General features: G+C 48.8%; 1 protein-coding gene across 1 annotated transcript in view; it reads right to left on the bottom strand.

The window, feature by feature from the left end:
* The window catches only part of LOC135882896 (histone H4-like), a 41,253-nt gene extending 25,892 nt beyond the window's left edge, over positions 1–15,361 (bottom strand). Inside the window, exon 1 of the mRNA XM_065409930.1 lies at positions 15,230–15,361. Coding sequence (XP_065266002.1) covers positions 15,230–15,361 — 132 coding nt within the window. The remainder of the gene's footprint in view (positions 1–15,229) is intronic.
* Between the last annotated feature and the right edge of the window lie 666 nt (positions 15,362–16,027).

Raw genomic sequence — 16,027 nt, 5'->3', positions numbered from 1 at the left:
CCCAAGAGCTGTTCTCATCAATCTTTTAAAGATTATTATGCCCACTGTGCTAGGTACTATATAGACACACAGCAGGAGGCAGGCCCTGCCCTGGAGATCTTACAGCCTAAATAGACAAGACAGACCAAGGGTGGGAGAGGAAGGACTTTATAGATGGGGAACAGAGAGTGGTGACTTTCTCTAGGTGACAGTCGGCCTGTAGCAGAGCTGAGAAATGAACCAATATCTGCTGTGCCCCAAGCCACTGCCTTAATGACAAAACATTTCCTCTGCAACCCCACATGGCAGCATCATCATCCCCCCTCTGCTCCCAGAACTCTTCCTCACCTAGGGCCACAATCTCCCAAGTACGGCCCTTCTGGCAAGATTGCAGCTGCATCCAAACCGGAAATGTACGACAGACCCGCTCCATGTCTGGCTCAAAACTGAAGCCATGGGAGCAAGTTCCGATGTGGGGATTCAAACTGGGCTCAGCATTGCCCTGTTGGCTCCAGCTACACAGGAAAGGAGAAACAAATGCAGCATACAAAGCAAAGGCAGCATTCGCGGCCGGTAGGATCACAAAAACTTGATTTGGCTTTTGTTTTTTGATCCAGGGAACAGGAACTGTCCTCAGAGACAAGGGGAAAGGCTGCATTCATAAAGCAGTGGGGATCTGTAACATGTCTGAACTGAGTGCCTGATCCATCTCCCAGACATTTATAAATGTGTTTCCACTGCCCCTTCCTGGGGGAGAGGAAACACATTTTATTGCCAAGGGCTCATGGCTAGCTGGGAGAAGGGTTACAAGGTCCCAGCCTGCTTTAAAATGATGTGCATGCTGTCTGCTGCACTTCCCCATTGGTAGAGGAGCTCAGGGAAACTGAGGGAGACTAAGACTTCATTCTCCCCTGTCTGGGTTATTCCTGTGTAGGGATTTTTAGCTCACAGGGTTACCTTCTAGTTCTTTGAATGAAAGGCGGGGAGGAGGCCAGGCAGAAGTGGCAGCAGGGTAAGGCCACACTCTTCCCCAGACCATCGGAGCCCTGAGAGCTAGGTAGATTTGGGGAAGGGGTGTTCCTAGCAGAAGCAAAGGACATGTGCATAGAGGTACAGGAGAGCAATGCCTCCTGCAGAAGCCATGCTGCCAGGGGCGGCCCTGAATGGAGGCTGCCCCTGGAGGCCCCTGGCTGGGGTTTCCATCGTGCGAAGAGGGATGGCTCTGGCTTTTACTAACATTGTTTTGTGCTGTGGGTTTGACAGGGGATGAGAATCTGGCAGAGACTGGCTGGTCCCTCCAAGCCTCTTTTTGCCTCCTCCTCTCCCCCGTCCTGAGCTGGAGACCTACAGAGCTCACACGGAGGAAGTTCTGAAGGTCAATGGATGCCGTGTGCTCCCTTTTCCCTTCTTTAGCCCCACTGCCCACAGCCAGGAACCCCAGCCGGAGGCTCCTGCATGAGGAGACCGAAGCAATTGAAGGATGTGGAGGGAAAGCAGAAGGGGTAGAGTTAAGATCGACTAAGCAAAGGGTGCATACATCAGGCTGCATGGACAGTTCCACTTTCTAAGATTTCTTACGTTCTCATAAGACAGCTCTCAGCCAGCACTCAGCTGCGTAGACTCTGGGCTAGGCTGTTCATTGCAGCAAAGCGGCAGCAGAATGGACAAATCTCCTCCAGGGATTTAGGCCAGAATATTCCAGACAGATCATCCTCAAGCACCTAAATTAAATGGCCCAGGTTCCAGAGATGCAGAGTGCCTCACTGACAGCTCCCGATCAAATCAGCGGGTGCTCAGCACTTCAGGGGAAAAACACCAGACTACTTACTTAGGTGCCCGGCTTTTGGTGCTCAAGACTACACATTTTGGCCTTCGCCAACCCCAGCTCATGTCTCAAGATTTGTGGTATCAGGCTGCTTGGAAGCCCCCTTTAAATGACTGCTCGATCAGGGCCACAAACTGACCTATTTTCTTCTAAACCAACTGCTGTAGCACTAAAGAGGAGCCTGCAGGATGCTATCTATACACCTCGGTCCTGAACGGTATGACCCCAGCTTTGGAGAAGCACAGAGATTAGGCGAATGAAATGTCCGTGAATGTGACAGCCCGGCTCCCTCTGCCTTCCGCACAGTAACAATGCCACCTTGAGGCCAGACGGTTAGTGTGTAAGAAGAAAACATTGCACTGGGAAAACTTTTAATGAATTCCATGACTTGCTACAGCTGTAGGCAATGGCTGTCATGTATAAAGGGAGCAGTGAGGACCACCCAGATGTTTTAAACCCATGGTTTAAAATAGCACTTAAGACATTGTCAGACTCATAAAAGGTTTCATCTAACACCTCTGAGAATCCCAAAGGGGGGTCACAATGTGTGAAACTCGACTCTCTTCATGAGGGAACGGAGGCCAAGCACAGTATAACGTGTATTTGGTTTCCAGGACCATGCTACGCGGGGGCTTGCTGAATTTGACCAGCTTGAAGGTTAGCTGCTTTCCTGCTCCTCTGTGTTTGAAAGGCAGTGTCGTCACCCTCTGCATTATGCAGTGCAAAGGAGCCTTAAAGACATTAGCCAGTGGCTGTCCCTTGTGTTTGGTGATTTGAGAGGGGAAGATGCTGACAGGAGAAATCCTATGTCTTGGGGTGGCACTAATGCTCACCATTGCTTTCTGAGATCTATTTAAAACTAGAGACAGGCCCAAATCAACCATTCTGGTCAGGATTTCAAACACCCCGAAGCTGGGGCTACCCAGATCCAGGGTTTCAATGTGGCTCATTGTAAAGACAGGTCCATTTGCAGAATGGGGATTCAGATATTCAACATCTGGTCCCAATAGCAGCTCTAACTGTTTTGCTGCCCAGGGTGAAAAATGTTTTCAGAGCCCTGGCAGAGAGGGGAAAAAGGAAAGAAAGAGAAGCCGGCCAATCAGAGCAGAGAAAAAATGCAAAGATGGCCAGCTGGGGCGGCGGGGGAGGGGGAGGATGAAAAAAAACCAAAACCCAGTGGTACAGTAACCCCCAGGAAGTCAGTGCCCAGGTGACACCCCTGCCCCTAGAATCAGCCCTGTTCACCCCAGAGTCAATCCAATCTAGGGTGACCAGATAGCAAATGTAAAACACCGGGACAGGGGGTGGGGAGTAATAGGTGCCCATATAAGAAAAAGGCCCAAATATCGGGACTGTCCCTATAAAATCGGGACATCTGGTCACCCTAATCCAATCCCAGGTTTGGTTTAGACTATCTCTAAATTAAACTGGGGAGAAGTTCTCCAGTACATATTTTGGCCCAAATTTCTCCCTGATCTAATGCTATTCACTTCTATGGAGTTCCACCAGGGACATCCTTGGCCCTTCAGCTCTTTGAAGGATGGTTCTGCTGCCCCCTATGTGCTATGGCAGGCTGATGAGCAGCCCAAAGGGCTGGGCTCTCCAGACCCTGAGCTAAAGCCTGTTCTGGCCCCAGGAATTCTACTGCCATGCTAATCAAATCCGGGCGAGTTTGTGCCTCTGCTCTGTTGCGTGAAAGCAAGTGCATGTGGCGTTTCTCTACTGCCTCGAGCCAGGCGGCCATCGGCGCTGTCCCGCCCGTGTCACAGTGGAGTGCAGCCCATCGTTTCAAGAACTGCAGGGAGCAGACAGAACTCAACCAGAACAGCCTTCTTCAAAGCTGCACAGGAGGCAGCTGGCTGCAGCAGGCTGCCAGCCCACCCTGGGGTAGAGCGCTGAGCCCACTTGCTGCTCCTCGGTACGGTGAGCCGAAGCAGCACGGAAATGGTACTCTAGGCCCTTTGGGACGCATTACCTACCCCAGTGCTCTTGCTACCCAGTAATGGAACGTCATTAGCCCCAGCTCACGCGGGAGCCAGCATTTCTCTCTCTCTTCTAGGTGAGGATTGATGGCAAGGCACGGGAAGGGGGACTTGGGGAAAGAATACCCAGAAGCACTAATGGACCTCCAAAGCCAGATTAAGTCATAGGCGCTACAGGCCTCATGCCTGCAGCCTGGCTTCTAGTCACATGAGGATGCCAGAATGTCAGCCGCCATTTAAAAAAATTACGTTTCTAGCCCGCGTGATTGCGTGTGACCCAGGCGTATCTACCCCAGTGATGCCTAACTGAGTCTGTAGGCAGCCTGAGGCAATAGGTCGGAGAGAGGAGGACTGCCCCATGTATCTCAATGGGCAGCCAACTCTGAAATCTGCTGCTTTAGGGACTGCTGTGAACACCTCCCCAGCAGAATGGGGGCTCCTCCCAGCTGACAAGCTATCATTGCTCTGCTAAGGAGGTGTCAGCCAGGGCTCCCACCAGAGTTCGCTGTCCAGGTGGGTGGGGCTACATACTCCGTTTGCCAGGAGAGACCCCTGCCCACCTGAGCACATGGAGCAATTGCCCAGGGAGAAGCAAGGCCCCAGTCCTTCCAAACAGTTATGGTGCCCCCCTCCACCCACCACCCCAGAAGACACTCAGCAGATGTGAGGTGGGGGGGGGTCACAGCATGGGCTTAAGGCTGTAGGGGCCCCGTGTGAGGGGGGAAGGGTGCGTTGGGTGTGGGGAGCAGCTGTCATTGTGTAAGGAGTGGGTGGGCTTTGCCTGTAGAGACCATCTTGGAAGGTGGGACTGGGTGGAACAGTTGACTCACCACAGGTGCGCCCCCTCATGGCTGGGTGTGGCATAGAAGGTTCTCCTCCTCTAGCGCCGCATGCTGACAGCGGTTCCGGTCCCTGCTGTGCTCTGCCTCTCCTTGTGACTCAGCCCTTCAGCCGGGTTACCTTTGTCTACCCTGGAAGAGGTGGGATTAAAGAGTCCAATAAACTAAGCTCAACTAGACCTAACTCTTCACCCCCACATGGGCTCTAGGGCTACCACTCGTCCGTTTTTTACCCAGACACCCCGGTTTTTGGCTTCTGTATCCGGGTGCCATTGAGGCTTGCCTGGTGCCCAGTTTTCATGGACGTTGCAACCCTCAATGGCACCCGAACCAAAAGTCTGGTTACCACAGGGCAGGGAGAGGCCCCAAGGTCATTATCCCACACCAGCCCCTGCTCAGCCAGGGCCGCCTCCTTCCTACAGGCAGGCTCCTTGAGACAATGCAGCAAGCAACGGGGGGGAAGAGGAGCGCACGGGCCTCGGGGGAAGAGGTGGAGCATGGGTAGGCTGGGGCTGGGCCTCAGGTGTCTGTTTACCAGAAATTATAAAGGTGGCACCCTAATAGGCTCACTTCTCCGCAGACCCATATCCCCTTCCCAAACTTGGTAGGGTCATCCGCCAGCTCTTGTGCAGAGCAACCCCTCCCAGAGCTTTCTCCCTGAGGTCTGGCTCCAAACTCAATAGTCCTTCTCCCGCTTGGAAGGTGTTTCTGCACCACCTTTCCCAGTGGTAGGGAATCCCAGGCCCTCCCTCTCCTCCAGGCTCCAGTCCAGAGCCCCTGTAACCAGAAGATATGGTCTGCTCCCTCAGACTCCTTGCTGTCTTCTGGACCTCTCCCTACCTTGGCCTTCCTTCAAGGCCCTTTCCCTCAAGCCCTTCCTGGGCTTACTGCCTGTCCTCCATTTTCCAGAACCCCAGAGGGACTGCAAAATTGCTCCAAGGCCTTCATCTCATCCAGGCTTCCTCCTGCTATGCTCAGGACCCACCTCCTCTCCCAGCTGGGCTTCCTCTTCAGTCCACCCTCCAGGTGCAACTAGGTGCTTTCATTGAGCACTCTCCTTTCAGTAGCATTGTGGGGTACATACCCTATCACAGACTGCAAGGGTAGATCAGGGCCCTGCAGACAGACAATAGCCCCCGTTGTTGCGTTATGCAGTCTTTGAATAAAGGAATGATTGAATTGTTAAATCCAAGTTCCTGATGCTTTAATGCAAAGACCACCACCTAAGGGCTGCTGATTGTTTTAATGTGGCCCAGGGGCCACCTTTCCACCTCCTCATCTGAGCCAAGCGCTCCTTAGCCAGTGCTAAGGATCAGGGCCAGAGGTGCACAGAAGTGAGCAGATCCAATTGGCAGTTGTGCACTCCCTTGGCCCAGGTGTGAATGACCACAGGTGCTGCAGGGCAGGAGAGAATGCGGCCCGGAGTCCATTCCTTTTCCATGCTTTGAAAGCCTAATGTTTTAAAAGCAATCGCTGCTTGAATCAGTATGCTGGTAGACGGTGCGCTAGTCCCTTAATAACCTTAATAAAGGCTAAATTATACAATAATTGTTGCTCATTAAAACATGATTCATTCCCCCCACCTGATTGTCTGGGATGCTTCCATCTTCCAGTATGGTGTGCAACTCCTGATGCACATGTTATCTGGGTTAGAAGAAAGCCTGCCTCTCCTCTCACCCCCGCCCCCCACAATATTGCAGAGGGAGCCTGGGATGAGCCAAAGTGGGTGGGATCAGCATAAGAACAATTCTCAGCCACTTTCATTTGATCATCAGAGGAAGGTGAATCTGGGAGGAGATTCTGAAGCATGTTAGTGCTGAGCTCACCTGGCAGAACTATTCCTCAGCTCTGTGGACAATCGTCTGGCTCCATGTGAGCTTACGCATCAGGCAGCTAAACCATAATTCAGTGCCAGGACATCATGAAGACACTCTGGTTCCCAAGATATCCCAGGAATCTTTTACAAACCTGCTGATTCAGTCAGCCTGGGGTCACAGACAGCTCTGCTTTTCCACAGTCTAGGGGCTGCCAGCCAATGGCTCAGCAATAACCATTCCAAGTGTCAACACAGTTCCCACTTTCTACAGAATAAAGCTTCTGGCCTTTGCCCTTTCAGAATTCTGTGGGGAGCAAAATCCCCTGTAAGGGCCCCATGCCAGATAAACATGAGCTGCTGTATTTCCAAAAGTGTCTTTAGCTGTGTTGTTTTTCTCATTATTAATTATTATTATTATGGTGAGGCTACAACTCAGATCAGGATCCTAATGCGCTAGGTGCTGTACATACACATGGAGTAAGACACAGCCACTGCCTCAGCGAGCTCACAGTCAAAACAGATAATGTTTTTAATGGTTTCAAGAAAGCTTTACTATTCACTTTACAATCATGCTGTCTAGCTTCCCTTCCCTTCCCTTATTTGTTCATACCTAGCCTAGGTTTTAGAACTTAACAGCTTCCCTTTAAGGCCTCTCTACTGTCGGCACCTTCCTGTGGACACTTCTGAGCTCTGATCTCCCCGTGGTCTTTTTTTTCACGGAGATCCGTTGAGAGAAACTCAAGTCACGGCTCATGTCATTAGCAAATGTCCTCCCTGCCACCTCCCGCAGAGTCCGCCTTTGGCACCTTTTTTGCTGCAGGCTATCGGGTGTCTGCGGAGGCCTTTTAAATCAAAGGAGGTGGAAGCCCGTGTGTTTGAAATGACGGTGGCGTGAGAGGTTTGAGGAGTGCACTGATTTATGGACTGCAGGCTGTAGCGGTGCTGCACTGACACCCAGCCCATCACAAACAAACATAAAGGCCATTTGACAGGCTTAACGGCACAAGGGCACGGAGGTTATAGTCGCCCAACAGCGGCACAGGCTCGGATTGAGCAGAGCTGAAATAATAAGCCTCAAGTGAAGGAAACAGCTCCTTCTCTCAGACATGTTCCATTTCCAGTTAAAATACCCCCACCCCAATCTGCATTCAGGGGCAACTCAGGCCTAGTGGTCAGAGCGGTGGCAGTCAGGGCTAGTGGTCAGAGCCAGAATCAGGAGTCCAAATCCAGGCTGGAATAAGGCAGAGCAAGAGCTAGACTGGAGCTGTACTAGGAACAGGACTGGAGCAGGAGCAAAAGCATATGAAGGCCTGTGGCATGTGTTACCACTGTCAGGCAGAGGAACATTTCAAGCCACAAAGTGACACTGAGTCACTGTTTCTCCTGTGAGGCTTATATACCTGCCCTGAGAATCACCAGACCAGCTCCTGGCTTGGGGATTGGCTGGAGTCTAATGACTCATCACCACATGTGACTTAATCAGACTCTAGTTCAGGGGTGACCCATCACCTTACAATTAAGCGCTCAGATGCAGGCAATGACACTGTGAAGGTTGCCTATACAACCTTAACTCTGCCCTATTGTGAGCATGCACTGCGATACAACCTTTATGATCACATACTGAGTCTCAAACAATACAATATATATAACGTCAGACACTATTTTTCTACAACCCTGGATACATATTGGGAATATCTTCTAATATTATATTTTGTCCCTGTATACTTACACTATTTCCATTGTCATAATGGTCCAGTGTATCTTTGACTTAGTGTTTCTCTAGGGTGAGTCCTCGTCTATCCAGTCTGAGGTATGTACTAATTTACTCAGCACCCAGTATGTGTGTGTAAACCATATTAACATGGTGTGGTTCTTTGTCCCCCTCTGGAGGCTAGATCAAGTGCAGAGAATGATGAGGCTGCTTAACTGTGATCTACTCCTTTAGCCCAAGCAGTAGAAGCTCAAAAGATCCAAAGTTCCCAGGTTCAGTCCCTATGAGTGATCCAATCAGGGGCATTGTTACATATATGCCATCACTGCAGCCAGCAGCACTGCTGTCCTGAGATGTAATCCAAGTAACTATGCAGCTAAACCTTACTTGAACTTTTGCATATTGTGTAGCTAAGTTAGGCATGCAGCTGAAACTGGGCACTTTGGATGAAACCCTCCTCCGTGCAGGGGATCAGCACAAGTCCAATTCCCTCCTTAAGTTCTCAGGAGTTAAGTGGTGCGTAGCCCTTCCTAACTGGGGTGAATGTCACTCTTTTCCGAGCTTACCACTGCCATTCACAAGGTACTGGGCATGCACAGAGTGCAGCTTTCCCAGGCTCATAACTCAGTCAAATCCACATCAGTTTCCACCACAGAACTCAGAAATCTGTCTCAGTGAGGATTAACTCTACCAGTTTTCCACCCCTATCATTTGGGCACTGAAGGCATCTGGGGAAAAAGTCACAAGAATTGGCTGATCAGAAGAAAAGGATATTTTCATGCAGTTTCCTTGTTCTTGCAAACTGATGAACCATTTTAGCTCCAACTTAGAAATAAAAATCACCCTTCAATAGAGACAAAGACTGGAAAATCTCATCTCGGAAGGGGAACAATCAGGAAAGTTATCAGCATATTTAAACAGGGGCTTAGAATGGAAACCATTCTGCAGCCTTAATTACAGCTGTTCCTGGCATTCCTGAGATTGCTGCACCCGTGCATAGAATTAGGTCAACAGCCTGCTATGTATACTCAGGAGACACCACAGGAGTGAGGCTTGTCGGAATATCCCAGTTCCAGCCATTGAATCCTCCAGGGGACACTGGAGGGGGAGGTTAATGGAGGCTCATGCCTCATCTCTTCTTCTGCCAGTGGCTCCATGATGGAAGGCCAATGCCAATCCCAGCTCTCATGGAGCACATCATTTCATTTGCTGCAGAAATGGTGCTGGAGGTGCGGAGCTCAGTGCATCCAAGGGCTCAAGTTCCTATTTGTAACATACTCCGCAGAGTCTTAGATACAACTCCTCTTCCTTTCACAGCACATGTATCGATGGGCTCATGCCCAGAGGGGAGGTACAAATGGAGTTCTACATGCAGTCTGGCTGCCATGCATGATTTATACCTGCTGTATCCAACAATCATTTACATCTGTCACTGTTAGTTCACACTGGGCCTCACAGCGGCTTGCAATACTGGTTATCTCCCAGCGAACCAGTGAAAAGTGGTGCGTGATGAACTATCTAGAGAGAGCACCAAGAGAGCTGAAAGCCCAGCGTGGATGGGATGAGGAGGATCCAGAAAATGCCCACTGCCTATCATGGTGCTGTGTCCATCCTGCCTCTCAGCATGATGTAGTCCCTCAGTCCTTACCCGGGGAAAGGAAATGTAAAGGAGACCTGTGAGGCAAGGCTGGCCATCTCAGTCTCTCTCCCTATGCTGTTGTTATGAGCAGAATGATTAAGAACTGCTGCGTTGGGACATCCACAGTACAGTTCAGGGGACCATGGGCACTTCAGACTGGACTGGACAAAGCATCTGATGCTCCTGGAATAGACTAGCTCTGACCTCATGAGTCTTTTCTGTTCTGGGGGTAGGGGGCAACTCGGAACCCCAGTGGAGGCTGGGGTGGGTGTGAGAGATCCAGGGGTGCTGAGGAAATGGAATGGTTGTGGGCCCTCAGGCTGCCTGTGTAAGTGAGAGAGAAAAGGCACCTGGAGGAACCATCTCTGAGCATCCCTCCATAGATGAGGCCACAATTCCTGTGGCACTCTTGTAGCTGGGTCATCCAGCAGCACATAGGAACCATGATTCCTATGGCTGGGCAGTGGCCCCTCTTTCCATTTGCCAGCCAAGAAGGGGTGTCCCTGAACACAGCCAGACTCTTGTCTCTTTAGAAGACAGTGCCCCATAGCCCATGGTGTGTGGGCCAGGAACAGCTGCTCCTGAGAGCCCTCAGGCTGAGAACCACCAAACCAGCTGCATGAGGGGAAGAAAAAGATGTGACCAGCCCAAAGGCCCCAGTGAAGGAAATCAGCCCCATAGGCTGCCCAACAGCACTCTGCCCCTACACCCAGCAGTGACGGCTAACCACATTAGCATGGTGCTTCTGCTAAAATGACATGGGAAACAATGTTGTTGTTTAAAGTGTCATCATTAGGCTACAGTGTCAACGTTGTATGGTGCTGAATGGGGAAGCGCAGCATTTAGATTTATCACTTCAGGTTGTTTGCAGACTCAGGAAGCCAAAAGTGCAGTCAGATGGTTGCCTTCATAGCCATAAGGACTAGAAACAGCCTTTAATGAAAGCTTTGATTACAGAGTAGAATTCTGCAGCAGCATATGGGTTCTGTGACTAACTCTGCAGCCAAGGCATAAACGGGGGGGCGGAGGATTACCAGCAGTCAGCCAGATCCTTCCCCAAGAAGAGGGTAAGGGAGTGTGTTCAGAAGGGGACCTTTGGAAAAGCTCATGTCTGTAAAAAGGCTGACCGCAGAGGACAGGGTTTGTGTGCTCAGCAGACGGAGGTAGGACAGCTGCTGCTGCTGCTGCCAGGATGATACAGATGGTCATAGAATCCTAGACTTTAAGGTCAGAAGGGACCATTATGATCATCTAGTCTGACCTCCTGCACAATGCAGGCCACAGAATCTCACCCACCCACTCCTGTATCAAACCTGTGTCTGAGCCATTGAAGTCCTCAAATCTTGGTTTAAAGACTTCAAGGTGCAGAGAATCTTCCAGCAAGTGACCCGTACCCCACGCTGCAGAGGAAGGCGAAAAAACCCCAGGGCCTCTGCCAATCTGCTCTGGAGGAAAATTCCTTTCCGACCCCAAATATGGCGATCAGCTAAACCCTGAGCATGTGGGCAAGACTCACCAGCCAGACACCCAGGAAAGAATTCTCTGTAGTAACTCAGATCCCACCCCATCTAACATGCCATCACAAGCCATTGGGCATATTTACCGCTACTAGTCAAAGACCAATCTCATTATACCATCCCCTCCATAAGCTTATCAAGCTTAGTCTTGAAGCCAGATATGTCTTTTGCCCCCACTACTCCCCTTGGAAGGCTGTTCCAGAACTTCACTCCTCTGATGGTTAGAAACCTTCGTCTAATTTCAAGTCTAAACTTCCTGATGGCCAGTTTATATCCATTTGTTCTTGTGTCCACATTGGTACTGAGCTTAAATAATTCCTCTCCCTCCCTGGTATTTATTCCTCTGATATATTTATAGAGAGCAATCATATCTCCCCTCAGCCTTCCTTTGGTTAGGCTAACCAAGCCAAGCTCTTTGAGTCTCCTTTCATAAGACAGGTTTTCTATTCCTCGGATCATCCTAGTAGCCCTTCTCTGTACCTGTTCCAGTTTGAATTCATCCTTCTTAAACATGGGAGACCAGAACTGCACACAGTATTCCAGATGAGGTCTCACCAGTGTCTTGTATAACGGTACTAACACCTCCTTATCTCTACTGGAAATACCTCGCCTGATGCATCCCAAGACCGCATTAGCTTTTTTCACGGCCATATCACATTGGCGGCTCATAGTCATCCTGTGATCAACCAATACTCCGAGGTCCTTCTCCTCCTCTGTTACTTCCAACTGATGCGTCCCCAGCTTATAACAATAATTCTGGTTATTAATCCCTAAATGCATGACCTTGCACTTTTCACTATTAAATTTCATCCTATTACTATTACTCCAGTTTACGAGGTCATCCAGATCTTCCTGTATGATATCCCGGTCCTTCTCTGTATTGGCAATACCTCCCACCTTTGTGTCATCCACAAACTTTCTTAGCACATTCCCACTTTTTGTGCCAAGGTCAGTAATAAAAAGATTAAATAAGATTGGTCCCAAAACCGATCCCTGAGGAACTCCACTAGTAACCTCCCTCCAGCCTGACAGTTCACCTTTCAGTATGACTCGTTGTAGTCTCCCCTTTAACCAGTTCCTTATCCACCTTTCAATTTTCATATTGAGCCCCATCTTTTCCAATTTAGCTAATAATTCCCCCAATTACCATTGACCTCAATGTCCTTAACTACTTTCTCCTTCAAAATATTTTCCAAGACCTTGCATACTACAGATGTCAAACTAACAGGCCTGTAGTTGCCCAGATCACTTTTTTCCCCTTTCTTAAAGATAGGAACTATGTTAGCAATTCTCCAGTCATATGGTACAACCCCTGAGCTTACAGATTCATTAAAAATTCTTGCTAATGGGCTTGCAATTTCATGTGCCAGTTCCTTTAATATTCTTGGATGAAGATTATCTGGGCCCCCTGATTTAGTCCCATTAAGCTGTTCGAGTTTGGCTTCTACCTCGGACGTGGTAATATCTACCTCCATATCCTCATTCCCATTTGTCATCCTACCATTATCCCTAAGCTCCTTATTAGCCTCATTAAAGACTGAGGTAAAGTATTTGTTTAGATATTGGGCCATGCCTAGATTATCCTTAACCTCCACTCCATCCTCGGTGTTTACTGGTCCCACTTCCTCTTTCTTTGTTTTCTTCTTATTTATATGGCTATAGAACCTTTTACTATTGGTTTTAATTCCCTTTGCAAGGTTCAACTCTACATGGCTTTTGGCCTTTCTCACTTTATCCCTACATGTTCTGATCTCAATGAGGTAGCTTTCCTTGCTGATCACTCCCATCTTCCACTCCTTGTAGGCTTTCTGCTTTTTCTTAATCACCTCTCTGAGATGCTTGCTCATCCAGCTTGGTCTACAATTTCTGCCTATGAATTTTTTCCCCTTTCTTGGGATGCAGGCTTCTGATAGTTTCTGCAACTTTGACTTGAAGTAATCCCAGGCCTCCTCCACCTTTAGATCCCCAAGTTCTTCAGTCCAATCCACTTCCCTAACTAATTTCCTTAATTTTTTAAAGTTAGCCCTTTTGAAATCAAAAACCCTAGTCACAGATATATTTTTGTTTATCCTTCCATTTAGTTTAAACTGAATTAGATCATGATCGCTCGAACCAAGGTTGTCCCCTACAACCATTTCTTCTATGAGGTCCTCACTCCTCACCAAAACCAAATCTAAAATGGCATCCCCTCTTGTTGGTTCAGAAACTACTTGGTGAAGGAATCCATCAGCTATCTCATCTAGGAAAATCTAAGCCCTATTATTATTACTAGCACTTGTCCTCCAGTCTATATCTGGAAAGTTAGAGTCTCCCATGATCACACGATTCCTATTAGTATTTACTTCATTAAAAACATTAAAAAGGTCTCTATCCTTATCCAAATCAGATCCCGGTGGTCTAAGCACTATCTCAGGGAAGGCTCTAGTAGCTTTCTTCCCCAATGTGATTTTTGCCCAGACAGACTCTGTCTTATCCATTCCATCACTTCTTATTTCTTTACAGTCTACCTCATCATTGACATACAATGCTACTCCACCACCTTTGCCTTTATTTCTGTCTTTCCTAAACAGCACATACCCTTCAATACCTGTACTCCAGTCATGACTACTATTCCACCATGTTTCTGTTATCCCTATAATATCCGGTTTCACTTCCTGCACCAGTAACTCTAGTCCCTCCATTTTTGTTACCTAGGCTCCTCGCATTGGTGTACAAACATCTTAATTCTTGCTGTTTGGCTTTGCTCACATTCTTTACCCAATTAGGCCCAGATATTCTACCACCAGTATCACCTATTAGAATGGTATCTACACTACCCTTCCTCCATATGTCCATTCTTCTACCCACGGCTGTATCCTTTCTTTCTTCGTTTTCTTCCATCTCAATGTTAAAATCCGGCATGGAGATTACCTGGACATCTCCCAACCATCTCCCCCCAATTCCTAGTTTAAAGCTCTCTTAATCAGTTGTGCCAGCCTCCATCCTAGAAGTCTATTTCCCTCCCTACTCAGGTGAAGTCCATCCTGAGAGAACAGTCCTCTGTCCATGAATGCCTCCTAGTGGCCATACATCCCAAAGCCCTCCTTATAGCACCACTGCCTGAGCCATCTGTTGATCATCATAATCTTGTCACATCTTTGTCGCCCTTCTCTAGGAACAGGCAGAATCCCACTGAAGATCATCTGAGCCTCGATTTCCTTAAGCGTCTTCCCCAGCCTGGCATAGTCTCCCTTGATATGTTCCAGCGACAATCTAGCTGTATCATTTGTTCCCACATGAAGGACAATCAGTGGATTCTTTCCCGCTCCCGTTAGGATCCTCTTCAGCCTCGGGTCCATATCCCATATCTTAGCACCAGGCAAACAGCACACCCTTCTGTTCTGTGGATCAGCTCTGGTTACAGGCCTGTCTATTCTTCTCATTAAGGAGTCTCCAATCACGTAGACCTGCCTTTTCCTGGTGACGGCGTGATTCTCCAGTCTATCCCCTGTTCCCTCTGGCTGCAAGTCCTCTCGATTCCTATTCACCCTTGCAATCCTCTGCAATCCATCCCATATCCTCCTGGGGCTCATGTTTGGTGTTGTTGTCTCCATTGACTCTTCCCCTCTTCTTATAGCACTAACTGCTCTTCTCTTCTTCCTTGCCCTCTCACCTTCAGCGATCACCTGCTGTGCCCCTTCTTCATTTTCTAACTCCGCAAACTTGTTCCTGAGCTCTATTTCTCCTTCACTAGCCCGTCTTTTCCTCTGCCTGGTTCTCTTAGTCACATGCTTCCACTGTCCACTTTCCTCACCCAGCAGTCTCCCCTCAGAGTTCTGGTCCTGCTTCCATCTGCAAGTCTGAGCTTTTCCATTCAGACTCCTCATGTCTTTGCTCCATCATCCACTCGAAACCCCTTCTAAACTCAACCAGAGTTTCCACCTGCATCTCCAATCCTCGGATCTTTTCTTCCATCAGCTCTATCAGGCGGCACTTCATGCAGACGAAACTCTTTTCAGGTACCCCCTCCATGATCGTGTACATGCCACAGCTTCCACATCCAGTCATCTTCATTGTGTCTTCCGCAGCTTGGGTCACTACCACTACTGCCTCTGTATCTGTCATAGCCTTCCCACCTAAGTCCTGTAAATCTGGGAAACACAAACCAAACCAAAACACCACCACCCAGAGCAAAACAACCCCAACAAGCACCAAAACACTTTCAGAACACTGCACACTCCCTTCACTAGCCTGTCTGATCCTCTGCCTGCCTCTCTTAGTCTTCCCCCAGACTCCCCTTCCAAACTCCCACTCAAACTCCCCTGTTTACAGCTCTGTGTGTTGCTTGTAGCCAGGTTACAGCTCTTGAGCTCTTTTTATCATCTTTGGTTTGACTTTCCTGTAACTGAATGACCTGTTTTGAAAGTTAAAATGTTGCCTGTTGATAGCTATTCGGCTGCGTGCGTGCGTGTGTGCTGTACTAACTCTGGCCAGATAGCCCATACAGCAGGCTCCGATTGAACTGCCCAATAACCACAGACTCAGTTCATAGCAAAGGCACTTGGTCAGGTTTATTGTCAACGAAGTACAGTCCGAATGCCCTGGCTCAATGGTTACAGGTACACTAACACATGTATGCCCGTTGCAATGCACTAGCTCAGTTAGTGGCAGGACTTTCCACTACAGACGCTCCCCGACTTATGCAACTTTGCGTAACTCAAATTTTGCATACGTCGGAAA

The sequence above is a fragment of the Emys orbicularis genome, chromosome 8 (genome assembly GCF_028017835.1).
Source record: "Emys orbicularis isolate rEmyOrb1 chromosome 8, rEmyOrb1.hap1, whole genome shotgun sequence".
Lineage (NCBI taxonomy): Eukaryota > Metazoa > Chordata > Testudines > Emydidae > Emys > Emys orbicularis.
This window is presented reverse-complemented; position numbering and strand designations above follow the sequence as displayed.